The 27,113-nt window shown below is 38.9% G+C and overlaps 1 protein-coding gene across 3 annotated transcripts in view; it reads right to left on the bottom strand.

Moving 5' to 3' along the window:
• Positions 1–1,097: 1,097 nt before the first annotated feature.
• Positions 1,098–27,113, bottom strand: part of CNTNAP4 (contactin associated protein family member 4) — a 311,799-nt gene continuing 285,783 nt past the window's right edge. For 2 of the 3 annotated variants that reach the window (XM_048850192.2, XM_075128637.1), the window contains 5 exons: positions 26,874–27,007; positions 25,612–25,699; positions 12,009–12,227; positions 11,600–11,671; positions 1,098–4,489 (listed from right to left, as the gene is read on the bottom strand). In XM_048850192.2, coding sequence (XP_048706149.2) covers positions 4,296–4,489; positions 11,600–11,671; positions 12,009–12,227; positions 25,612–25,699; positions 26,874–27,007 — 707 coding nt within the window. In that variant the 3' untranslated portion in view covers positions 1,098–4,295. The other variant, XM_075128638.1, reaches the window with a different exon arrangement.

The raw sequence follows: 27,113 nt of genomic DNA, 5'->3' as shown, positions 1-27,113 counted from the left end.
AAGCCTAGATCCTGAAAGTTATTCAGGCACCTAACTCTCTCTCCTTTAGTGTCTAAATACCTTTGCGGATTTGGGCATAGTCCCTCCAGAACAGGACTGCGGCAAACAAGCAGAGTTAATTAGCAGATCTTGCACCATAAATACTCCTGTCATATTCTGTTGCTGGTTCCTTGTTCTGTCAGTTTGCCTTTATACAGTTTAATCCTTTTATTTAATACTGATTGCTGCAGGTTTTTTTCTGCCTAATAATGCTCAATCTCATTAAATGATCAGAAGCTTCAGGGATTCATTTGTGTTTTGTGCTGCAAAATTAGGGCCTGATTAATAAAATTCTGATCACTTCAATTATGTGGCATTTTTGCATGCTCTGCAACTACACCCCGGAGAGTCATGTTTTCGCAACATGAAGTTTTGTGAATTAAATTGTTCTTCTGTTGCAAACAAGAGGACACATTTTCCTGACAATACAATGTGGCGCTGCATAGCTCTGTAGGGTTACAGCTTCAATATGAATGTGTGACCTTCCCAAGTTTTCTCAAGCTAATGCATTTTATTTCCAAAGTCACTTGTTGAGCCGTAATAATTATTTTGTTCATCCGGTGCGACATCCATAAGTAAATATTTGCATCAGTGTTAATTTTGGGGCTGTATGACATATTTCTCATTCAATGTGTGTAGCATGCTTTCACTGCATTTAGTATGTTACACAGGCTTGGGCAATGCACCAATAGAAGTGTTTGTTTGAAGATGAAAGAAAAACAATTATTATTTTACAATGATTGTAAAATATAGAATGTAAAAATAATTGCAGCCCTAGCCCACACAAAGCATTACAAATTTCCTCAGGTATCATGCCACTGTTTACTCTCTGTACAACTTAAAGAGGAATGTGTTTGCCATGGGCAATGGGTCAGTGCACCATAGACATGCTATACTGGGTTGACAATGCACAGCACTTTTATAAATAACCACACTTCACCAGTATGTTATATGCACTTCTACTTTTTTTTTACTGCTTTAAGAAAAAGAGAGAGAATCAGTATACTGTCCTAAGTTTTAAACTCTTTTATACAAATGTTTAAAAATATTTTCCTCACTTTATTTTAAAAATTGTTTTATTAACAGAGCGAGGCAAAAGAGTACACATTGGGATAAGAGGGTCAAGGAAGGGACAGCACAATGGTGTACAATGTATCAGTGCACTTTGGTGCCACCATTTTGTTGTACCCCTAAGAAGGCAGCAAACAGTGGATAATCCTGTTTCATTGACTCTGAACCTGTATATACCAGACTCCATCTATGAATATATGATCAATCTTTCTATGGCTGAAAATGGGCATTTATTCCTTCTGAGAGATGCAATTACTGTATGCTACAAATGTGTAGATGTGCATTCAACAACCCCCACCTGTTTTTTTTTCTTCACAGAGTAAAATGCCATAAAAGTTCTTAACCATAGTGTCAGGTTTCAGAGTAGCAGCCATGTTAGTCTGTGTCCACAAAAAGAAAAGGAGTACTTGTGGCACCTTAGAGACGAATCAAGTTCCGATGAAGTGAGCTGTAGCTCACAAAAGCTTATGCTCAAATAAATTTGTTAGTCTCTAAGGTGCCACAAGTCCTCCTTTTCTTTAAACATAGTGTGTAATTCACACAGGGATTTTTTTCATATTTAATTATTTTGCAAAATGGGTCTTTACTGAGCTATGGCCTTCCTGTTGCCTTTTTTTTTTAAACACCCATCAATGAATCATGAAAGAATACAATCATTCTCTTGACATAAAGTGAAAGAAGAAACTTTTCTTTCCATTTTGACACTCAAAAAACAAAGTTAACACAAACAAATGGAGGAAGAAACAACAGGTCACTGGAATGTTAAATTTGTATATTTCCAACTTGTCCTGGTGTGGATACACTTTGGGTTCCTATTATAATCTGATAAGTATGTGGGAAGTGCCCATATAGCATAGTCTCTCTTTTAGAATTCAATCACATATTTCTTTGTGGCGGCAGCATCCAACACATTATGATCCCCAATATCACAAAAAGTTTAGTCCTGTTCCATATGATCACTGCTGCACCCTTGACTGGTAAAGGTATAGGTAGCTTAAATGAGGTTCTTACATCAAGTGTTTATTTGGAATAACAATTGCACATAATGAACAGAGGAGAGTGGGACATTCATACCAGTGTTATGGAGAAGGGAAAATATTGGCAGAATAATTAGTGATAGAATGATTTGATCCAAAGCCCAGTGAAGGCAATGGAAAGATGCCCATTGAATTCAATACATTTTGGCTCAGGTCTTTAAAGAGGGACAATGTGCTTCCCTCTTTAGAGAACAGGGGCAGGGGAAGAAGAGGGAGAGTATAAACCAGACTCGATGCAATTGCAATAAAACAATGTTTTATGATTATGACCCAGGAAATGTAGGAAAACCTCAGCACTGAATAAAGAAGAGGGACAGAAGGAGACTGTGTGCCCCAGCCTAAAGGATGTGCAATTGAAAAGGCTCCCAGTGTCAACAAGAAGGGGAGAAATTTACTCCTAGACATGAAGAGGAGCTGTAAAGAAGACAGTAGAAAAGGGACTGTGAGACTCCAGATATAAAAGTCAATAACTGAGGAAGGAAAACAAACCTAAAGGAACATATTTTCAAAGAGACCCCAACGCAACCTTTAAATTTACACCCATAATTTCTGTAAAGCACTTTTACACATGCACATTTTTGGCCAACTGCCTCAGACTTTTGTGCTCAGATAATGTATTTGGACATCTAGGATGGGATTTTCAAAAGTGTTCAGAGTTGACATAACTCTACTCCCATTGACTCAGTGGGTACTACTATTGGCTTCAATGAAAGCAGAGTTAGTAATTTCTAAAATCCCATCCCTATCTTTTCAGACAGAAATCATATCTGCATTCTTAAACCCTGGTTTTAGACACACACCACTTAGTAACTCCAGAAAAGCTCATGTCCCAGAATGGCTCAGACTTAGAGGCCAGACTTTTGAAATTTTGGCCTAATGATTCTATATGTTTGGCTTAAAAGAGAAGTTATTATATTTTACTATAATATTTCACTGAGGTTTTATTAGGTATTATTATGGAGTGCAGTGCAAGAGAATCAGAGCATCAGGAAGTGTGCTATTTTTAAAATGTCTTTTCTTGCCAGGATCAAAAAGAGAAACTGATTTCCTTTGTTTTATACAAATTAACCTCGGGGATTGGTATATATGATATATAACCTCATATATCTGCTGCTTTCAGAGAGCATACCTTTTGTAGTGAAGGGAGACAATTACATTTAGGCTGCATTGATAAATTTCCAGTTTCCAAAATGTACCAGCCCGGGTACTCTACTTGTCCACCTTCTGCTGTTATTATTAATGATACTCAATAAGCGAATGATATTTTACTCATCTTTACAAATAAGCAGCTTGCCTTGTACAGTGATAATTTAATACTCAGAGGGTGTTGGGTTGTGCAAATAATGTGGTAACTTGCTGCAATCCACTGCCAAACACGTGATGGAAGAGCTTGTATAATTTACTGGCACACTTTGTGCACACTTCAGCCTGCATCCTGATAGAACTGCAAACTTCAAAATTAAATTCAGTCGCTAAAGATTGCCAATGTGTCCAATTGAATAAAAGGGCCAAAGGGTTGAAATTATCCCACTCTCCACAGCCAGGTTAGAACTTGATTGGTTAATGACAGCATTGGTCATTTCACATGGAAAAATAAGTAAGGGTTTTGTTTTGTTTTGGGTAGCTTGATGGCTCACGAGTAGAAGTTGACACTGGCCAACAGCGGTTGAAAAGGGATTTCAATAACAGGAAGTCACTGTGGATCACTATAAAGCAACATAGCAGATTTTCTCAAATAAACATTACAGTCCAACTTTGACCTTGAACAAAATGCCTGAATCACAGATTTTAAAGAGAAGGATGGGGGCAATAGCTTAAGAATTCTCCCACTTAAAAACCATATTCAGCATTCACGTTAAAATTCAGTTGTAGAAGGTCACATCAGAACAGTCGGAAACTACCAACAATGAAATTGGTTACAATATCTAATTCACTGTTACATAAAATGCATTTACGGTATAATAGCTAAGGAATGCATGTAATTTAAAGAGGCCTCCTATAGCAATCACTGAGACTGAACATATGCAGTATAATAGGTCTCAAGTCCATTGCATTTACTTTGAGTGCAAGAGCTTTTTTTGTCCATTGAGAGCCCCTGGCTTAGCAAGAAAGTCACATTATTATATTAAATTAAATCATAAATGCCAATCAGAAGAAGTATTCCTTTTGATTTTCGTTGACTGTATTTTGCATGCTGAGCTCACATTTCAGGGCAGTCTCGGCACTGTCCTCATTTTGTGATCCTTTTGCCTCATTTTTTTTATATACACTTTTTTTTTTATAAATGCGTACAGCTATGGCAGCGATGCAAAGCAGGATGAATATCACAACTGCTATCACACCTAGGGAGGAGAGAGGAGGAGAGAAAACTGATCAGATATACTAGACAAATAATAAGTGAGATTCATAGCCCAGGTTCAACCAGCGTGTGCTGTAGAGCCGATGTGGTGGGACCGCAGGAGGGGAAATGGAAGTATAACAACAATCCCCCTGAAACTCCCAATGAAACTAGAACTTCCGAGCAAACTGGTGTAGCCCACAAATGAACAGGCCTGGCCATAAAATACAAGGAGTGAGGAGCATTCAGAAGAAGTGCTGGTTCAATACCTCCCCTGGACATCCTTTTATGGAGTCTAGCCAGAGATTAAAGCTTCTCACCCCACGTCTGATGGTGCCAGGACCAATACTTGCCCGCACCTTTTAGAAGAAAATCCCCATTCATATACAGTTTCCCTTGGAAGCACAAGTTGGGATGGGCAGGTATTCATGGCCCTAACTTATGCCTCCTGCTCTGAATCAAGCCCTACATCTACACTGTATCATTACAGTCTAATGCTTGTCATAATAATCAAGACACGCTTGATTGAAAAAGAGGCTGACCACATGTTCTTTGGGGCCGGGCCCCTATGTGAAAAAAAATGTGGGATTCTTTTCCTTCCTGTACTCAGGATTGTGTCACTGTGTTTGATGGGCGAGGTGTGTGCATGCCTGGCTCCTGAATGAACAGGAACATTTGTGGCTCCCTGGATAGCACTGGCTTTGCCACTTCAGATGTTTCTGAATTAGTCTTGCCACACAATACCACCACCACACCAACCATCACAACAATAACCCCGTAGTCCAGAGCCTGCTGAATGGAGGAAAAAGAAAGGGTGAGAGAAATATCTTTGTACACTTATAATTTGGGGAAGCACTCAGATACCATGGTGATGATCACCATATAAAGGACTCAATAGATTGGGTAGATAGGATTAAAGCTGCCACTACTGAAGATTTATAGTACAGTTCCTGTAACAGGATAGGGGCAAGAAAGAGAGAAATGCTTACAGTTCTATATCAACCACAGAGAGTAAATGAAAACAATGCATCCATATTAAAAGAAAAGCAATGATTTGGCCATTTGTCATCATCTCATAAAAACCTATCCTCTTCAAAATGCTTCATTTTATATCAAGTTACGAGGACCTTATTGTGTGATTTTTCTCTCTATACAGAAGTCTCCCTGATGTTTTGAGGGCAGACTGACTGCATGATCCGGCCTTTATTAACATACACCAGGATGTACACTATTTTGTTTTTCTGTAACAGCACATACATAGTCTGAGGGCTTATCTATGTACAATTTTCTAAAGCAATAGAGTTAAGGTGGTACAATCCCTTATGCATTAATGCACTTATACCTGTATAAAGGTACTTTTATTAGTATTAGAGGTTTAACTGATATAATTAAAGCAGCACAAAAACTGTGTGTACACTAGAACTGTGTGAATTATTGATTTTTTGGCACTTACAAAAAACAGTTTCAAGTCAACCCCAAAACTAATTTATTTAATTTTCAGCAAATTGAAACATTGAAAAAAATAATTTGTGTCAAATTAAACATTGTGAAACTAAATGTTTCATTTTGATTTGTGAGTGTATTTTTCTTTTTAAATTAAATCAAAGGTAATTTCAAAACAAAAAGTTATTTTGATTGAAAAAATCACAATATTTTGTTTTGAAAATGTTTAAATGAAACATTTCAACCTTTTTTGAATTGTTTTAGTAGTTTTTTTTAAATCAAAATAATTTGCCAAAATCAACACAAATTTGTGAGTCAACCCAAATTTGTATTTTTTCACCAAGGAAGAGTTTTGGTTGAAAAATTTCACTCACTTGTAGAGTATGCCACTCTCAATGTGTTCAATAGCAATAACCAGAGAGGTTTACATTAAAAATAGTGGGAACTTAAGTGTCTCTTGCAGTTCAAAAACAATTATGGTTTTAATACACTTAAAACATAACCCTCTAAAATTTATCTAGCACATAAATTAAGTATCTTTCCTACATGATAAGTAATTATGACAGAGATAGACACATGTGAAAACCCAGTATCAGGAACCAAGTGTGAAATCTTGACCACACTGAAGTCAATGACAAAACTCCCAAGGAGGACTTCAGTAGGTCAGGATCTCACCCCAAAAGGTTAGAATGTGTTTAGGTACTAATTTTTTGTTTGTATATTTGTTTTTCATTATGGCTGAATATATAGTAAATGTACAATGGGCTTTTAAGACTTGCAGGTGCCTAAAGCTTGCTGATGTTCTCAGCCATTGCTCAGGTAATAGTCTGAGGTGAGGTGCTTACTATACAGTTGTTTTCTATTTATGAGAATGAAAACGAGAAATAGGAGGCAAAATTGTACCGAAGTTGCAACCTAAAACTAGAAAGTTAAACGTTAAAGGTCAAACATATACTCTGGCACAAACAATCAGGGTCTTTGACCTTTGAGTGACCTAAACTGTGGAAGAAATAATTGTGTGCGCAAGAGTAGCTGTGTTTCGCCTTCCTTTATCTGCCTCACCCAGTACAGATCCCACCTCTCTTCTACTGACCAATCATATTTAGAAGGAGGATGACCAACATCATGGTGCTTGCCAGTGCATCCTTAGAGATCCTATACTTAGGGAAGTGGGTGCAAATCAAGCACCAGCCAGCTCGCATGTGAATATCCAAGACATATCACTCATCCTTGCTTTGAAACTGTGGGCTGCTGTTGATGCTTGCACTCCATGGGACTGATTTTCCATTACCTTGCACCTCATGTTGTCATTTACATTGATACACATCCAGTTCAAAGTGGGTATGGTACCATTCTGATTTGGTAGCAACTGACATTCACTTCATACAAATATAAACAAGATGCAAGGTAGTAGAGAATGAGGCCCAAGACTAGGAAACATCAACATCCAGTGGGTTGTACAATAGTCACTAGAGGATCCACTTTAGGCTGTATAATGGATATTACTGGAGATGATGTGTCAGATGAGAAGAACCCAATTTGATTTTCAGAAGCCAAAATGAATTTGCAGTGAATAAGAAAAAAAAATGTATTTGTAAACTGAGAACATTTGATTTGGAAATCATTGAGTGACAGACAAACAAAAAACCCTAGAATGACATATTGAATGTTACTTATCAGAGTAGAACACCTTAAGCTGTGTTAAAATTGCAGTGTTTTTAGGTTCATGAACATCTTCCTTTCTTCCCTTTCTACAACTGTAGTCTTGAGATTTCAGACTATGGTATTTTTTCCCCACCCTAACATGTTTAGTGTGTGTAACAAAGGGTTCCTGTGGAGAGCTAAGTAACTGATTTTAAAAATCAAATGGATGTTTGTTTGTGTTTAAGTTTCAGGTGAGTTAACAATTACAGATCTTTCACAGCAGGTATCCTATTTCTGCTTAGGCCAAACTCCTTGCAATCTGCAATACCAGCCTTCTAGAGAAAAGTGGTATCAGGATCAGACAAACTGTAGAAAGAATAGAAGGAGCATGTCCTGATGCAAAGTCACCTTAAGTCAACAGAATACCTTTGAGCAAATGGCTTGGAGATTCTGCATATAGGACCCAATCAGAGTGGATAGATTATAGAGTGCAGACTAGATAGATTTACGTATTCACAATCCAGTTATTGTGCTGTGAAGAACTACACTATGATTATCTAAATATCTGCACTCTGATTGGCAGAATGTTGGAATAGCATATAATTACTGAGAAAATTACAAAGACTAGGTAAACCAGATACCCAGAACCAATCAGAACAGAAGGAACGTCATAACTTGAAAAATACTCTGATTGGCTGAGACAATTCCATTTCATTATAATAATAATCACATATTTGTATTCACTAGAATGAAAAATTCAACTGTGCGCATAAGACTCCTCAAATGCCTAGATACCACGGTGATTGGCACCTTATAATTGTCCCCCCTCCCATTAGTTTGTCTAACAAATTAACCTAGGAAATGTGCTTGATTCAGAAGCACTTTTGTTTGGAGTGACACTTTGGTTTGACGGAGGGGCCTTTTGGTAGGGAGGGTTCTCAGTCCCTTTTTGTCTGAATCAACCTTTCCTTGCAGGGCTGAGCCCATAAGAAGCATTTTTTCCCTCAAATAAATGTTACTCAGTGACACTAAAATAACTGAAATCCTCATTGACAGAGAAATTGTCTGTGGGTGGAATTCATCCATGGCACAAAGGAACAACACAAGTTTCTTAAGCACGACTTTATCGTACAACAGGGTCCTGCACGAGGCTGTACAAATATGTCTGCATACTTCTCACTTCTCACAAAAAGGGGGAATGAAGGTTGATGATGGAGTGGGCCACAGATGACCCAGGTGAGGAGGTCATGGAATTCACTTTTACATTAACCTAGTGGCCCCTTTGGCTAGACTGGTGGCCTTATAGCCTTGAATAGCAGTCATAGAGGGTCTGTGCTGCAATCTCACATTCCAGCCCTAGATTAAATGTTGGATTTCACCCCTCAGCTCATTTGTCTTCACACCCATAGGCCATTATTTTTCAAACTTTGTGTGAGTGAAGCAAATTTTGTCCAATGAGAAGAAGACATAATAGTTTGGTACTGAATAGTCTTCCTGATTTACAAGGACATTTTGACAAATGAATGACTAAATGCCAGAATATAGGATAGTTCTAAGGCCATCTCAAATTTGTGACAAATATATGTATAACATGCTATGTACAATATAAATCTAGTTAAGGTTGACTGTTTCAATTTAATTTAAGGGTGAAAAACATTACATGGATGTTGCAGTTATTCCCAAAACAGGCATCATCAACCTAGGAAATTCAAAGTTAAGGATTCATTTAAAAGAAATTCAAACATGTTAAGACATGGAACCCAAATAACTTTAACTCTGCTCAGTAGTGACACTGTAGAAAAAATATGGAAAAAAATGTTATCTATAAAAATCGGTTTGATTTAATCTGGGACTGCAAACATTATAATGCCTTAACCATAATCCTTTGGTTTATGACTGCATGTCATTATTACAAGGCAGACTCAAGGCTGATGAGGTGACTGAACTGTGCATGTCCATGCTATACAAAGTGTTTGGTAAAATATGGAAAACACACTGTAAAAGAAAGAAATATTTTGTTTGGTTAGTTGAGGAGTGGTCCAAACCCCAGTCAAGTCAATAAGTCTTTCTGTTAATCTTAAAAGTAGTTGGATCAGGTCCTAAAGGAATAAGCAGAGTATCTATTTTATTTTCTAGAATTTTTGGTTGAGAAGTCCTCAGATCTGATTACTATCCATTGAACCTGGTACCAATAATACTAACCTCAAACTTTTCTTTTCATACCTTTACCATATATAAAATTGTCCATTCATTTCAGGACACTACATATAATTTAAGGACATTTCTAATACAATTCTAATGTCATTTAGGACATTTCTTGGCTCTGCCAAACATTAGTAGCAAAAGTAAAAGCACCGTCAACCTTCTGTACTCAACACTGTTAACAGAAAACATTCCAGAATTTGCCCTAAAACTGCAGACTTTAGCATCACCATTTAAGCTGGCAACCTTTGATCAGCTGTTGTTTTAGTGGTTTTAAGGAAGTGATTTGTGTGGACAATACGTCATTAATCATCTGCCATATTGGGTCGAGGATGCCATCATTTCAGATGTTCTATATGTGACTGCAGGTTCTGTAGTTATAAATCCCTTATCCTCTGTGGGAAGATTTAGTAGTTTTATTCCACTAAATTTGGAATTTGTCTGTTCAGGCTCTTAAGGCCCTTGCAAAAGAAACATATTCAGAATTTAACCAGAGAAGACAAAGGATGGGTTCTCTTTTTTCTGAACAAGTCACTAATTGAAACTGAATCACTGAATGATATAGCAAAAAACCGTTTTCAGGACCAAAGAGAAGTTCCTTCATCTCTCTTCTCCCAAAGAAAAAAAAATACCATCAGAAAACTCTCACAGGATAGAGTCTCACAGGATAGCTATTTAAAGGAATGTCACTGGCATATATTTGTTACAACACCATTTGTGGAAACTGAAATTCTACCGAGAGTTTTGTGTCCCCAAACTCACATTATCAGACTTGCTTGACTTCTCTGAAGTTTATCCTTCTGAAGAGAGAAAACTGTTAGGCTTCCTAGCAGCTCAGTTGAAAAGTTCTGAGAAGTCTGCAAGAGCCAGGAACAAAACCTGGATTTGCTGACTCCAAATCCATAGTACTCAATTTCAAGGTTTTCTATTGACCATATAATGTACATCTTGAACAAAATAAAATGAGACTTACACAAGATAAGTGTCATTTTATTTCATTTTGGAGTGATTAAATTGTGTATGATTCCCCCACTGCAGAACCTTTAATAAAAACAGATTTTCTTAAAAAGAGCTTAAACAAGAACTAAACGTGATTTTCCTGAAAAAGCAGTTAGATAGATCAGCAGAAATAGTAAGGAGAAGTAAGAAAAACAATACTCTTATTAACATTAACTATATTTTTAACATCTTAATGTGGATTTTATTTTCCAGCTTTTTTGAAACACTGAAAATCAGTGCAAATGGTTCTCAGTCCATGAGCATATTGCATTCTGAATGACAAACCAAAATGAAACCTGCCTTGGGGTACAACAGGCATTCAAGCCATGCAATTTCCCCATTTTCTCAAGCATAAAGGCAAGGCAAAAGCTGTGCTGCTGAGATCTATTTAACAAAAGGCTTCCTCACTTTGAACATGCTCCACTGGCAAAAGTGAATCATTGTAAAAGCCAAAAAGCCATAAAAATGCTCTTTCCTTGAAAATATGCTGTATGCCCTAAGGTATCCAAGTAGGTATCCATTCATAGATACTTTCATTAAGCAGCTTAGTAAACTGTTCTTAAAATGCTGTGCATCAATAGCGTATTCAAATATTTATATAAACTGTCACTACATAAGCTAATGTTATAAGTAGACAAGAGTTACTGATATTTTAAAACATCACTTTGACTTTTTCACTCAGCTCCTAACACTTTGTAGTAAAACGGAGCTTCTTTCACTTTGATACTGTTTTCCTTGTGCACCCAAAAGTTCCACTGACTTTACTTTAGCATTGAAAGATTCGAAGTTAATTTAAAAAATGGTTCCAGTGAAGCCTTTATATTACCTCCAATAATTGCAGAGTCACTTCGGATTGCATTAGCTAAGGGCTCTCCCTCATCTATTGGTCCAGAATGATCTGCAACAGAAAAAAAAGGAAAATGACAGAAAGTAGAATTCTCAAGATACTTATGTTTGGTTAAGGTTCACACACAGTATGGAACTGTGAAGTTAGTATGGGTCTACATGGTTCTAAAGATCAGTGTTGTCAATCACACTATGTGAAGGTGAACAGGAAAGTGAAAATATTAAGAGGAAACGACAGAGGCTAGAAAAATGGAAGAGAAGAACAAACAGAACAGAGAATGTTTTCAATCCACCCCGTCATGTACCCCCATGTAAAAAAGACAGTAATGAATGAAGTTCTGAGAACTCCTGTGTTTTAGAGGGCAAAACAAGTGATAGCCATATGCTACCTGCAAATGAATGGGTTGTTTCACTTGATGTTGAGTCAGCTCCCGTTGAAGTACCGCAGTTAGATTCAGTGAAACGTCCCTTTACAATGACGGGTGCTGAGCTGGTATGGTGCAATGCAGCTTTCAAAGGAGCAAAGTGGTTGAACTGCACTGAAGACAGACATCCAATAAACCCCTGAGAGTTTGCCTTCATTGTGTCCTGATCTACATCATTACTTTCTGTCAATCAAAAGAAAAAGAACACAGTCATACTGCAAATGTACAAAATAAAGTGAAAGATGAATAATTGAATAATTAACCTGAACTCCTCTGACTACATTTATGCTACAGCAACATATGTAGATTTGCTGAATTCCTTTCTTGTCTGTCTTTAATGAAAAGACAGCTAGATATATTCAACTTTTTTAAAAAATGGATGACAGTTGCTAGTCTGCTGAGGGACATGCAGTTAATTCACTGTAATAAGTTGCAAAGCAAAAAGACTCAAATGAAACTAAAATATTTAAATTAAAATGTATCTGTCTTTCATTCTGCAAAGAAATAAAGTACATTCATGAAAAATACATATTATACTAGGCTCTTACTCATAAATATGTACATTATTGGATCATATTATTTCTACAGATTCACTACGCCTTTCCATCATCAGCATATCTGTCAAACAAAAAAAAAAAAGTAGACCTCAGATACTGGGAACTCATACAGATGTCTTGCTTGTGAAATGTTAAAAATGAATACTGGTCCAATCCAGTGTCCCTGTTAAACATGATACCTTTCCTACTTCACTAAATGGAAAAAAAACTACTAACTATCTCTTGGGTTACCTTCATAAAAAGTATGTGTCCTTTCAAAGCCCTTTGTCTACTCACCACCCAGCATTCCACTCTGGAATGTGGACAGAACTCATTTGTGCTGGCAAATTTAATTTAAAAAACAAATTCTGGGTAACACATAATATTAATTGGCCCAAAGATATGCTTACAGAAAATAAGTTTCTGAGCTCTGTCCAAGTTAAATCATGCAGTCACAGCCTCTGCATTACCAAATATTACAAAGTTGATCGAATGTATGCTCAGTCTAAGCATAGAAATTAGCTCATAACCTTTACAATGTAGGAAGTTGTTACCATTATTTCAGCAAATACCTGTACATTAGTTTGTTGCTATGTATTGATGAATGGGATGACCAACTCAGTCTTAACATGTGAAATGAAAACCGGGATAGGATGTGGCAAAGTATAAAACTTAACACCTTCATCAGACACTTCCTGCTTAATTTGAAACAACATTTTAAATAAACATTACTGGGACCTCAGCAAGACACTGCTTGCTCATTTCAAATGACAGATTCTATAAAAAATGTGATAAAATTAGCCAGCTCCATTATGGAGACTCATCTAAAGAACATGGTGGTTAAATGGCCAGTAGCTGGTCTACACTCGTGTTCCCACCATTACTAACATTGGAGCTGCACTGATGGTATGGCAAGTGGTGGGAAACAGCCAAAAGTCATGCCTTGAGCTGCTAAAATGGGTGAATTTGCCTCACTGCTATGCGCTCTTTAATAGGTTGGGGGCCATGTCAGCACAGCACCATCAGAATTGTTGGAATATACCCTTACCAATGAAGTTGAGCAACTCAAGAGAAGAATCATACAGAGAAGCCCTTTAAGCTGGAGAGGGGAGAAAGATTGTCTCAAGATGCGTATGAAGGAGAAACCTTTTGTCTAACTGTGAGTACGATGGAAAAACTGAGTAGGATAGAAAACCTTGCATCCTTTGCCATTATAATTAATTTGGTGTTAGGCAGCCAATGTGCTTTTCTAAATAGAAACAGATTTGGATATTTAATAATCCTTGTGTGAATTTCACTCATTTACTCTCCCAAACAAAATAACATATCTGAAGTCTAGTCTTTCCTGACCATTTGTAGTAATGGCATGTTTTTGAAAATAATGTGTTGCAGGTGGGTGGGTGGGTGTGTGGCGGGGGGGGAGGAAGGATTAGTTTTGTGGTACACTGTAACTCTGCATTTTTCACATAGGTATTTTATACCAGCATTTCAGCTCATTTGCTGAGTGTATTTTGAGATGATTCATAGAATAAAAATAAAATTATCCCACCTACACTACCTCCTTCTACAAAGAGCTTGTTTTGAATTCTGCCTCATCTATTTGTCCTCAGTGGAGTGCAGAAGGTTAGCAGACACACAAATCTTAAGAGAACACTTTAAAAAAGGAACTAGTGCAATCAAGAGACTTCTGTTTGACCTCTCTCCTTGACAATTTCCAACTATGATGATGATAATCAAGGTTTCACAGGTTTCAAATTCCTGTCAAGTGTAATTTTACGTTGAATTATTTTATTTGCTTGACTTTTTACAGTCTGTCTAGACCTTCATGACTGTCACTTAGCAAAACAGAACCACTATTCATTTTTGACATTCAGAGCAAAAATTTGAAATGAGGCTGTAAATGGTGCATTAAAAACACACTTGTACAAAATTCTGCATTTATACATAGTTTTGTGGGCACAATGGCTGCATGGACATTTTGGCTGACACAACTATTATACCCTCATATAAACAGTCAGCATTGATCCACTAGCATGAGTGGATATATTTCCATTGAAGTGAGTGGACTTATATCTGTGTCTGCAGGGGGTACATCTGGCTGCATGTTTGTAACATAGATATTTTCATTTACATTGTGAAATTTTCAAAACATGAAAAAACCAGAATATATAGAATAACTTACATAAGGTTCTGGTGAAACCATCTAAAATACAAGATTGTAGTGCTACTAAATATTGGAAAGTGGGTGGAGTATACTGGCCAACTATTGTGCTGGAACAAAAGTATTAGAAAGTTAAAAATATTTGTATTATTTATTACTGATAAGTAGTTGCTGTGAGGATGCTCAATTTAATATTCTTTCATTGCATAATCACTTTTCCGGGCCTGGGATTTCTTCACTATAGTTCTAGGAGTACTACGACAATTCCAGAACCCTCTTCCTTATCTAGTTACAAGAGTAAAACATGTTTACTTCTAACAAAAATTATCAGTAGGAAAAGCAGTTGATAAACAGGAAACTATAGGATATTTCATGAAACTTCTTGCTGCTTTCACTAACAATCTAAATGCTAAAGCCCAGAAGCGAAGAGAGTAACAAATGGTTACATGGCTTTATTTTAAAAGATGTCACTTTCCACACTCATGCAAGAAATAATAAGATTAAAATAAAACATAGCAAGCAAATATTCTGCCAATAGAATTTCCCTTAAACTGACACATCTTGGCTAAATTCCTGAATAGTTAGGTTTATGTCCAGTACTGCAAGTTTGTAGAAACTTTTTCCCCAGAAAAAGTTGTATTATTCATTTGTTGCATGTGCGCCTAGACTAGATTCGCTGACTAAAATGAGTAAAAAATCTGGTGAAATAATAAGAGTTTAAAATATGTCCCATATGAACTCTCTGGATGACACCTACATGTACAGTAAATGACGGCAGCTATATACGAGACTGAGAACATATTTTACCAGTGTCTCAGAGATGCATAGTAAAATTGGGTACTACATACTCACTGCAGAGACACATTGAATTCCAATTATGTGAAAATTGCAAATTTTTGCCATATCAGGTTTTTTTTTTTTTAAACCAGCCTTTATATGCCATTCTACTGTGGGTTTTAAATAGCAATGCAGGGCTGATGGACAGAAGTAGGATTTTTTTAAGCAACTATTGATTAGCAGCTGTTTCACTGCAGCATTTGTATGGGTGCATACAAACACTATGGTTTTAATAGGCTGATTTTATTAAGAGTTTGAATCCTTCCCTTACTCTTCTCTTTAACCTCTCACTCTCCTCTGGCTCTTTCCCCTTGCAATACAAGCATGCACTAGGCTCTCATAAGAAACAAAATAAAAACACACCCTTGACTCTCCACGTGTCTCTGCAACTACCACCCCACTCTCTTCTGCCTTTCATCTCTAAGATTATTGAATGCACTGTCTACAAGTTTTACATGGGAGGGAGGGATAGCTCATTGGTTTGAGCATTGGCCTGCTAAACCCAGGGTTGTGAGCACAATCCTTGAGGGGGCCATTTAGGGATCTGGGGCAAAAATTGGGGAATGGTCCTGCTTTGAGCAGGGGGTTGGACTAGATAACCCCCTGAGGTCCCTTCCAACCCTGATATTCTATGATACGTGGAGTTCCTCTCCTCCAGTTCATTCTGAGACCCTCACATTCTGACCCTTGTCTGTTACTGAAACTACTCTTCCCAAAGTCTCTAATGACCTTGTCCTAGCTAATGTTCAGAACCAGTACTTAATCCTCATCCTTCTTGACCTGTCAGCTCCCTTGACATGACTGTAAATGATCTTCGTGAAATCATATCATCCCTTGGCTTCCATGGCTGTCCTCTACTGGTTCTCCTGCTTCCTCTGTAATCACCCCTTTTGTGTGCCCCATGGAGAATTCTTCTCATGAACCTACCAGCTTTCTGCAGGCATTTCTTTGGTCCCCTTCTCTTCTCCCTCTATGCCTTTTCTCTGGGTAATCTCATCTGCAAACACAATTCAATTACCATCTCTATGCTGACGACTCACAGATCTACCTCTCTGCTCCAGATCTGTCTCCTGTCCAAACCAAACTTTTGACCTGCCTAATATCTCCTTGTGGATATCAACTGTCAGCTCAAGCTCAACATGCCTAAAATAGCACTCCTAATAGTTCCTCTCCTCGCCCACCCACAGCCCTCCCTGCTATCTCCTTAATCACTGTGGACAACACCACCATCCTGCCTGTCACCAAGACCCTTAACCTGGATGTCATCTTCATCTTGCACCTCTCACTATTTCCTCACATCCAGGCTATATCTAAATCTCGTTGCTTCTTTCTGAGTAGCTCTCTAATATACAGACCTTCGTATGCATCCACATGCACCCTCCAATCTCTCATCTTGATTACTGCAATATCCTTCCCTCTGGCCTTAACATATGCAATCTTGCCTTGCTCAGATCCATTCAGAATACTGCTGCAAAGACCATTTTCCTAGCCTGTCCCTTGGACAATGTCACCCCTCTGTTTGCATCCCTCCATTGGCTCCTCTTCTCTAGAACATCAAACATAAGCTATTTGTCTTCACTTTCAAGGACCTTTGTGGTCTAGCCCCATTCTAGCTATCATCTCTCATTCAGATCAACTCCAATCTATGATTGGTCCATGATGCCAGCCTACATTGTCCACTTGTTAAATTTTCTAACAAGCACCGTCATGCTTTCTCCCATGCTGTCCCTTACATTTGGGGGGATCTCCCCATAAACGTTCACAAAACGAACTCATTATCCACCATCAAAGCCCTCCTCTATCGTCTCCTTTGCTCTGATGCCTAAAAACACTTGACAACAGTTAGGGTGCTGGTGTGCTGAGCCCACAGCCTATCATGCTAATCAATATTGTCTCATTGTTAACTTGTACTTCCCTATCAGTCTGTCTGTATCCATCTGTTGTATCTTGTCTTGTACTTAGACTATAAACTCTTTGAGGCACGGACTGTGTTTTTTGTTCCATATTTGTACAGCGCTTAGCACAATGGGGTCCTGATGCGTGGTACTGAACTGCTACAGTACATAAAGTCACTATATTTTACTTCTCAATGAAGCAGCACAATGGTTTTGAAACCGCATCACTCCTTTATTAATAAAAATTAACAATAATTAATAATCAACTCTTACTGTTCAAAATGCTGTACAAATATTAATCATGTCAGACAAACATTATTCCCTTTTTTAGATATGAAGAAACAGATTGAAAGTGTTAAATTCATCTAATTGACTATGAACAGCTACTAAGAGCTTATCTACACATAGAAATTGTACTGGTTTAAGTTAAATTATTTTAAAACCTGATTTAGTTAAATGGGTGAAAACTCCTTTGTGGATGGTTATAGCAGTTTAAAGCTCATTATATGGGTTTAGCTAGTGCCTGTAGATTTACAGGTCCAAGAAAGGGGTTCAATCAATTTAAGTGTGTTCACACTCAGAATAGCACTCGTTTAACTGAACTGACTTAAAAATCACACCTTTCGTTACCACTGTGTGTGTAAACAAGGTGTAAATAGAGCTTATTGCGAACATACCCATATCTTGGTTGGGAGGGAAAGGATTACCACTCTTTCCTTGAGAAGAACTGCTTACATAGCTACCTGCCCTCGCACAGGGATTGCCAGGCATCCCTGTCATGAGTCAAATGTCAACCACCCTTCTCAATGGATGGGGAACTTGTTGGGGCCAGAGATGATTGGGACAGCTGTAGTTGAATGGGGAAGGAAAACACACACTGAGGTGATACAGGTGTGTCCCTCCTCTTCAGAGTCGAGTGGCTAGCCTGGGGAAGAAGCGAGGTGATTAGTCCCTTGCCCTCCCCTTTCATTAATTTAAAACCTAGCCCAGGCCGTGTGAAGGCTCCTTTGGCTCCATTCAAGCAGCAGCAAGATTTACTGTTGGACTGGGTTCTTTCCACTTTCCAGATCCTACCGTTTTCTGGATGCCAGAACAAAGAGGAACTGAAGTGGGCTCTGCACCTAGGAGAAACAGCTCCTGGAGAGTAAATAGGCACTCTAGGGCCTCTCCTCCCTGTGTTTGTAGGATGCACTCCAAGTGAGGGGTGTCTGTCTTACCATGGGGTTAATACCTCTGTTTCCCATCCTGGCAGCAAAGGTGCTCCAGGAGTAGGAGCTCCGCTGGGGGAAGGTTGACAGTGCCTTGCACTCCCCACTTTGTCCCTATTTGCAGGTGAAGGATATGTGGAGCTGCTGCTGCCGTCATGGTCCTGCTGTTGGGACTTGCTACAGTGCTGCTGCCCCACCCTCTCTCCCTGCTCATGTTGAGTGTTGAGCACTTAACAGGATCAAAGCCCTTTATCTCCCATTCATCTGTTTTGTTTCTTTCAACTGAAAATAGGAGGGGAGTCAGCATTATATGACCAGCCAGCACTCCACAAACCATCAGCAACTGCTCCAGAGACCAGAGTTTGGAAATCTCTGCAGTACATTATACACACTCCTTTACAGAAACATGTAATTTGCAGAAATGAGAAAGATGTGTGGAAGATGTGAGACTCAGATGCTTGTTCATTGTACAATTTCTCGATTTGTCGTAAATGGAACTTTAAAACTAAACATTTCAGAGATGGACCTTGTCAGGTGGATTTTCTTTGACCACACCTTGTAGTGTGATCTTTGGGATGGGGGACCATACCTCCTCATATGTTTGTACAGGATTTTGGATGTTACTAGAAACCACCATAAAAATAATAATGAATATAGAAGCATAAAGATGATCTGTTGACACAGTTGTGCCATTATTGACACAAACTGTGACCGTATAGATCATTGTTGCGACCAGGATCCTATTGTTGCACCAGTTCTTCTACAGAGGAGGCCAAGTGGAGTGTATCAAGTGGAGTGCCCCAAGGGTCGGTCCTGGGGCCGGTTTTGTTCAATATCTTCATAAATGATCTGGAGGATGGTGTGGATTGCACTCTCAGCAAATTTGCGGATGATACTAAACTGGGAGGAGTGGTAGATACGCTGGAGGGGAGGGATAGGATACAGAAGGACCTAGACAAATTGGAGGATTGGGCCAAAAGAAATCTGATGAGGTTCAATAAGGATAAGTGCAGGGTCCTGCACTTAGGACGGAAGAACCCAATGCACAGCTACAGACTAGGGACCGAATGGCTAGGCAGCAGTTCTGCGGAAAAGGACCTAGGGGTGACAGTGGACGAGAAGCTGGATATGAGTCAGCAGTGTGCCCTTGTTGCCAAGAAGGCCAATGGCATTTTGGGATGTATAAATAGGGGCATAGCGAGCAGATCGAGGGACATGATCGTTCCCCTCTATTCGACATTGGTGAGGCCTCATCTGGAGTACTGTGTCCAGTTTTGGGCCCCACACTTCAAGAAGGATGTGGATAAATTGGAGAGAGTCCAGCGAAGGGCAACAAAAATGATTAGGGGTCTGGAACACATGAGTTATGAGGAGAGGCTGAGGGAGCTGGGATTGTTTAGCCTGCAGAAGAGAAGAATGAGGGGGGATTTGATAGCTGCTTTCAACTACCTGAAAGGGGGTTCCAAAGAGGATGGCTCTAGACTGTTCTCAATGGTAGCAGATGACAGAACGAGGAGTAATGGTCTCAAGCTGCAGTGGGGGAGGTTTAGATTGGATATTAGGAAAAACTTTTTCACTAAGAGGGTGGTGAAACACTGGAATGCGTTACCTAGGGAGGTGGTAGAATCTCCTTCCTTAGAGGTTTTTAAGGTCAGGCTTGACAAAGCCCTGGCTGGGATGATTTAACTGGGAATTGGTCCTGCTTCGAGCAGGGGGTTGGACTAGATGACCTTCTGGGGTCCCTTCCAACCCTTATATTCTATGATTCTATGATTCTATGATTCTAACCTCTCTTTCGCAGGTTAAGAGGACACTTGATCATGGGCTATAAGTACCTACTCTGGGAGAAAACATTTGATTTTAGGTAGTTTTTTAAGGGCCTGTTCCACTGAAGAGAATGGGAGTCTTTCCAGTGGCTAGACATTGACACTATCAACATTCTGATTAGAAACAGGAAGCAACTAACAGTGGGGATAGTCAACCATTGGCATAGTTTACTGAGGGAAGAGGTTGAGTCATTTACATAGAAATTGGATGTTTTTCTAAAAAATATTCTAGTTCATCAGAAGTATTTGGCCTCAAAAGTGTTTACTTACATAAGGGGGAAGAATAAATCCCTTCCACTGCAGGAATTAAGTAAGGGTCAATCTCCATAGTTTATGTTATCCAGGGAATCAGACTAAAATGATGATTGTAGCCTTAAATTCTATGAAATTCTCTGGCTGTATTCGCTGCAATGAATGAGCTCCAAGGATCACTGTGACACTACCCCTGGAGCTTTCTCCCTAAGAAGAGTACTCCACAGTACAGATGGATTCTGCTTTTATGTTAACACATTCTCAGGCTTTGTTATTTTCCAATAGATTCCATTTTAATTGCCAGGGGGGATGAAATACACAGTACACTCTTCCTTTCCCCAAGGAAGTCTCCTCACTCCGTTGAAAGGTATCTGCAGTGTGTGGAAACAGCAGCTGGGAGGAATGCTGCAGAGATGGTTGACTCCCACCTCTTTCCATGACAATCAGCCGTAGCCTGTTTCTACACTCTCAATTAAACCAATTTAAAGCCAATGAAAATTTGATTAGATCAAACCCATTTGATTAGAAGAAAGCCTTAGCCAAATGGACTTGTAAGTCCTTAAAGTATCCTGTGAGCCAACTGTGAATCAAAGCCACTAGAAAATTGAGGAATTCCCCTTCTCTGGTCCTGCACCAAATGCAGGTTGGCTGAACAAGAGAATCTGTCCCTTAATTTCAAAAATTGGTCAAAATAGATTGTTACTTCCCCTAGAATTTATGTCCCATGCTTTAACATCAAACTGATTTTTGCAAATAAATGATCAACTCCTGAATATGAGGTTTTATAATGGAAAAGCTGTCAAATCCTTAATTCCTGTACCTGAATGGTGGCACTATGATACTATCATTACTTTGCAACCGAAGTGCATGTTTGGCACTGGGAAATTACTACTTTTCAAAGACTTAAGTAATGATTTAGATGTGATGATTATTTGTCCTACTGCTGTTTTTAAAGCAGAATCTATTTCCTGCATTTTTATCTCTTACTATATATTTCTGCTAATGCTGCCTTCTACACAGATGACCCCTCTTTTGTGTTTGTTGCCCACAAACATTCATGCATTTTGACTTTTACTGCTCTAAGCCAATAATAATACAGTACAGGGAAAAGATTCAGTGTATCTCCAGGGAGCTGTCCTGTGCAGCGATGTTACATTCACCTTATACAGAAAGCATGCTCTCAAAATTATACATTTCAGCTGGTATTGTTTATATGATGCTTTTACAAGTTACACATCTCTTTACATGTCTCTAAAATCAAACCCATCCATTGTCCCAGTTCCCTAACTTGTGCTGTTCCTTCCCTAACTTTGTTTTAGGGGCATTCCAGATACTGGTCCATGCAGACTTCAGTCTTGTAGTAAGACAGATAATGAACATATCTTTATTTTGAGATGTTTCCTATATACCAAAGCTTACTTCAGCTAATGCAAGGTGTTATGGGATATTTAACATAGCGGAACAGGAGTACAGTAAATTTGGCCAATATAACTATTATATTATTTGTGCTTAATGAAAACATGGTGCAGATAACAATATTATTAATATGATGTATGCACTTGCCAGCATATATTGGTCAACACTAATTATTACTATGGGTATTAGTATGCTTAGATTAATCTACACAAGATTATTAAAATTAATCACATAAGTGATGTCAAAGTCAAATAATTCTGAATGAAGGCATCCACAATTACTATTGTGAGTCTCTGTGGTTTTATGTAAGGATTATCCTGAACAATCTATCTTTAAAAAAATATGTGACAATCGCAGTCTATATCAACACATTACAATGCAGGATTTATGGCCAACCTGAAGCTAGTATAGAGTCAGTTTAGCCCAGCAGAATCTATACAGTCCAAAATTAAACCTAGAGGAGGGCAGAGAACTAATAGTGTTAACAAATTAAGACCTTGTTTATCCCAAGAGGAGGAGGGGAACTGAATGCAGCTTTCACAATGCCTTTAATGTATGTAAAGCTTTTAGATATGATAATCTCTGAATACATGTCTGTAGACAAATAATTATTTCCAAGCTTACCACACCAGCCCAATGGCAGAATGGACATTTTGAGATCCAGGCTTTACCTCTCAGTGGAACTTATAGTTTGTATTCCATCTTCATCCTCAGACAGTATTTCTGGACCTGTTACTATTCCAGAAATACTGATTTACCAAAGCTGTGATGTTATTCCCAAATGTACTGTACCACAAGGAGCACATTAGACACTAGGCAGTAAAGTACCTTTAAACTAAGCCTTGTAAAACTGTGTTAAGAAACACTTTTTAAAACTTCTGTTTTTGGGGAGGTAATGTATAAAACACAGAAAGTGTACCTATAAACCTGTAGAAGGAATATAAAGTAAATATATCCCATATACTATTCATGGGGGAATTCTGCACCACAGTGTGTGCTCAGAATTCATGCCCTAAGCAGATTTCTTTGCTTTCTCATCATTTGCTGCAGGGAAGCAAAGGAAAGCCTCAAGAGTGGTCACGCATCCTTCCCCAGCAGTGCAGGCGCGTCATTTCCAGCCCTGAGAAGTCAGCAGAGAGGCAAATCATGGGGGTGGGAAGGGCTGGAGGTGCCCATGGGTGTAGATGGGGTAGAAGGCAAACAGAGGCATGGGGGGGGGGAACGTGTGAGGTCATGTACCACTACCTGCTTATTCTGAGAGTGAAGAGCTGCCCAGGTGAGGGAGGGTGCCGCTGGGCTCGTTGACTCTGTAGCTGCACATTGCCTCCTGGGTCCTAGTGCCAGTCTCCTTCTATGTGTGCTGGGCACCATCCTGTTTTCTATACAAGGGTGAGTGCCCGCGTGGGGCAGGGCAAGGGGGGCGGGGTGGGATGGAGGGAAGAGACAGTGGGGAATGAAGGGGGATGGGATAGGGCATGGGGAAGGGGATGTGGGAGTGAAGGGAGAGGTATGGGGCAGGGGACAGTGGGGAGAGGAAGGGGGGATGGAGCACTAGGGAGAGGATGGGGCAGTGGAATGGGATGAAGAAGAAAATAGGGTAGAGGAATGGGGAGAGCGGGAGTCTGGCATGTGGCATCCCCTTAGCAGCAGCAGCAGCATCTGGGGCTCCCCCGTTAAGCAGGCCCATTGGACCCCCACACTAACGAGTCCCCCCAAACCTGCACCTGGACCCCCACACCCAGACCCCCCCCATGCTGTGCCCCAACTACCTCCACCTGGATGCCCCTGCAGAGTCCCATTACCCCTGCACCCAGAACCCCTGTGCATCCAGATCCCCAATGAGATGCTTGCACACAGACTGCCCCACACAGTATCTTGGGTTGCCACCCTCCAGGATTGTCCTGGAGTCTCCTGGAATTAAAGATTAATCTTTTATCAAAGATTATGTCATGGGATGAAATCACCAATAATTTATCCAACCAAAGTTGGCAACCCTAATAAAACCCTCTCACCCCACACCTGGATTCCCCCCCCCCCCACATACACACTAATCTCCTCCACACTTGGATCCTGCTGGGCTGAGCCTGCCTACCCATACCTGGTGCACCTGGAATTTAGGACAGGGCCTGGGGTGTTTCTGAGGCAGGCCCAGCCCTTGTGCTGTGTCAGGGTCACATGCAGCCTCACCGCTGAGTCCCTGTTCCAGGGGAGGTCTGCAGGGTGATTTCCCACCTCTGTGCAGCCAGTGGCCTGTGCTGGAGCATGCCATATTTATTTTTTGACAAATTAAATTAGCAGAATTTAAAAATATTGTGTGCAGAAATGTTTTAAAAATTTGTATTTACTTTTTGGTGCAGAATTCCCTCAGGAGTAATATAGCAATCTGAGGTGAAAACTCAATTCCTGATCTGTAAAAATGTCACAAGTTTCTGGATTTAGGATCAGCCATACTTGCATCCCACACAATGATATTTTAAGCAAACAGACACATTTCAACATTAATTTCTAAAAGAATGAGCTTGTAAATATTAGAGGATGGACATTTTGAGTTAATCACAAAACAATGAAAAAGGTCAAAGTGGTGTTATTTACTAAACAGTTCTGGTTCCACATTCTTGTGTCGAAAATTGCTGGAAGAGAAAGACATGTACAAAGCTAAACATCTCATGATAATGAGATATAACAACATTCAGTATTCTAACCACTTTACTAACAAAGGAAATAGCGTTCCCTTCAAATTCTTCCCACTCCCACCCCTTTCTCTGTCAATCTGATCTCATAACAAATAATATGAAAAAAAGACTGTCTTTGAGAATTGTTATCATCCTTCCTAGCTTCTTTAATTAAACATAACTGACAGCGATAATAAGAATGGTAACTGGGGTCAGGTAAATTCCACCTAGAACATTATTACAGAGAAAAATAACAGGCAGCTATTGACTATAAGGTAGCTATAAGTCACTACTGGATGAATGACTTGGTCACTCTCCATAACTTAATTAATTTAAAAAAACCCAACACTGCACATTTTATTTTACAACACCTTAAACCTAGCTGCACTGTTCAAAATCAAATTAAAGGAAGAGTCTCTGACACATCAACTAATTACTGATTAATCCTGGGTCTATACATACGATTTGATCATGATTTCATTTTCCAAGGGTGTAAGAAAAATGCCATGTTTCATTACGCTTGATTGCAAAATGAGAGAGATAAGTGTGAAATTATTTTTAATGGAATCCACTTGCTCATCTCTCAAGACGCACTTACCCACGATTATATGTGCACTTTGAAGTTTCTACATTGATTGTCACTCACTGTCTAATTAAATCTAAGACAATGAATGTCTCTCAATAAGATTAGGGCTATTATTTTTTATGTGGCATGATGACATTTTGATCCATGCTTCAGAAAAGATGTGTGGTGTTCTACTTACCTAAAATCTTGCCAAGTACAAGGGATTTGATTGCATTGAATTCTGTACCTGAAGACAGAATGAATTGCATCCTTTCATTCTGGTTAATCTGCAAAATTGTTCAGTGAGAAACAGAAGTAGCATAATGGAAAAGAATTCAGTTGGGATGTGTAGGTAGGGGAGAGAATGAGAAAAGGTGAAAGAAAAAGAGGAGAAAAGAACAACTTGTCATTCATACCATAAAGGCTAGGATAGCAATACTAAAAAGTGAATCAGCCATTAAAAGGCAGATAATTTTATAAACAACATGGTATAACTTCTTCAGAACACTATGATTGTGGCTGAGATACATTTAAGCATTCCCACCTTAGTATACAATTCTTCTTTTTCTAAACCATTTACATAACGCCTTTGTATTCATCTATAGGCAGAATATAATTGATAAGCCCTGTGAAGAGATGCATAAGGCTTTTTAAAAAAAAATAAAAGCTCTCACTTATCTCAGAATGAAACTTTAAACATGAAACAATTAAATGTTATGCAGTGAATGCTGTGCTCCCAGAGCCATTACATAAATTGCTTGCCTTGAAATGCTGGTGACAGTGCATAAGTGCATCATCCAGTTCTTATCCAAATATATTATTTGATTTGTAACATTCAGAATCATCAACATTTATTTTACAATAGGGCCTTTTTCCAATGCCAGTTTCTACAAATATGAATTGCGTTAGCTAATCTTCCAGTTTCCCTAGAAACCATGAATCAACGTAGATACAAAGACATTTTCCTAGCAAGTTTTTCCCTAGTCTTAAAGCAAGTGCTGAGCAAATAAGAAAATAAGGGGTTCAGGTACTCATCTTTGAAAACCAGACCAAAAACTTTGTTTTAAATTATTGTTAAATTGCTACAGTGCATTAGTACTGCTCTCTTGTACCCTCATTAAAATAAACAAAACAATTGACAACTTTTATCTGTTGGGGCAATTAGTTGAGTGTTCCACATTCACACAATCTAGGTTGAACTAGAAAATATTTCATTGCCGACTGAAATGAAATGAGAAGGTGGAAGTGACCTTTTAAAACAGACAAGGTGAATGTCAAAGGGATCTTTTAGCCTAGACTCTCACTTTTCAGCAAGAGTCTGTCGTGTTTTGCTTTATTTCCTTGAGATATTAAATTACAATTTATGTTAGAGGTACTCCTTTTATTGCATTTATTTATTTCATTTTGCTTTGGGTCTTGTTCCATTTGATGACAACCCACTTTTTCGCTTAACTGAATTACCTCTACAAAGAGCATTTCCTCCTCCCTGTTAATCTTGATATGGTGAAGCAGCCCGTCAGCCATGCTTTTGACACTGATGCTAAAGACATCCGGATCTTGATGGCTATCTAGCTTGTACCTAATCTGTAAACTTCCTGAAGGGATGAAGTAAGATATTTTAGTTTCAGAACTAAGGTATGTACAAAATAGCTAGTGTAGATCATAAAAACAATACTTCCTCTTTTGAGACATGCATAATAT

The sequence above is a fragment of the Caretta caretta genome, chromosome 5 (assembly GCF_965140235.1).
Source record: "Caretta caretta isolate rCarCar2 chromosome 5, rCarCar1.hap1, whole genome shotgun sequence".
Lineage (NCBI taxonomy): Eukaryota > Metazoa > Chordata > Testudines > Cheloniidae > Caretta > Caretta caretta.
Note: the sequence above shows the minus strand (reverse complement) of the source record. Positions and strands in the feature narration are given on the sequence as shown.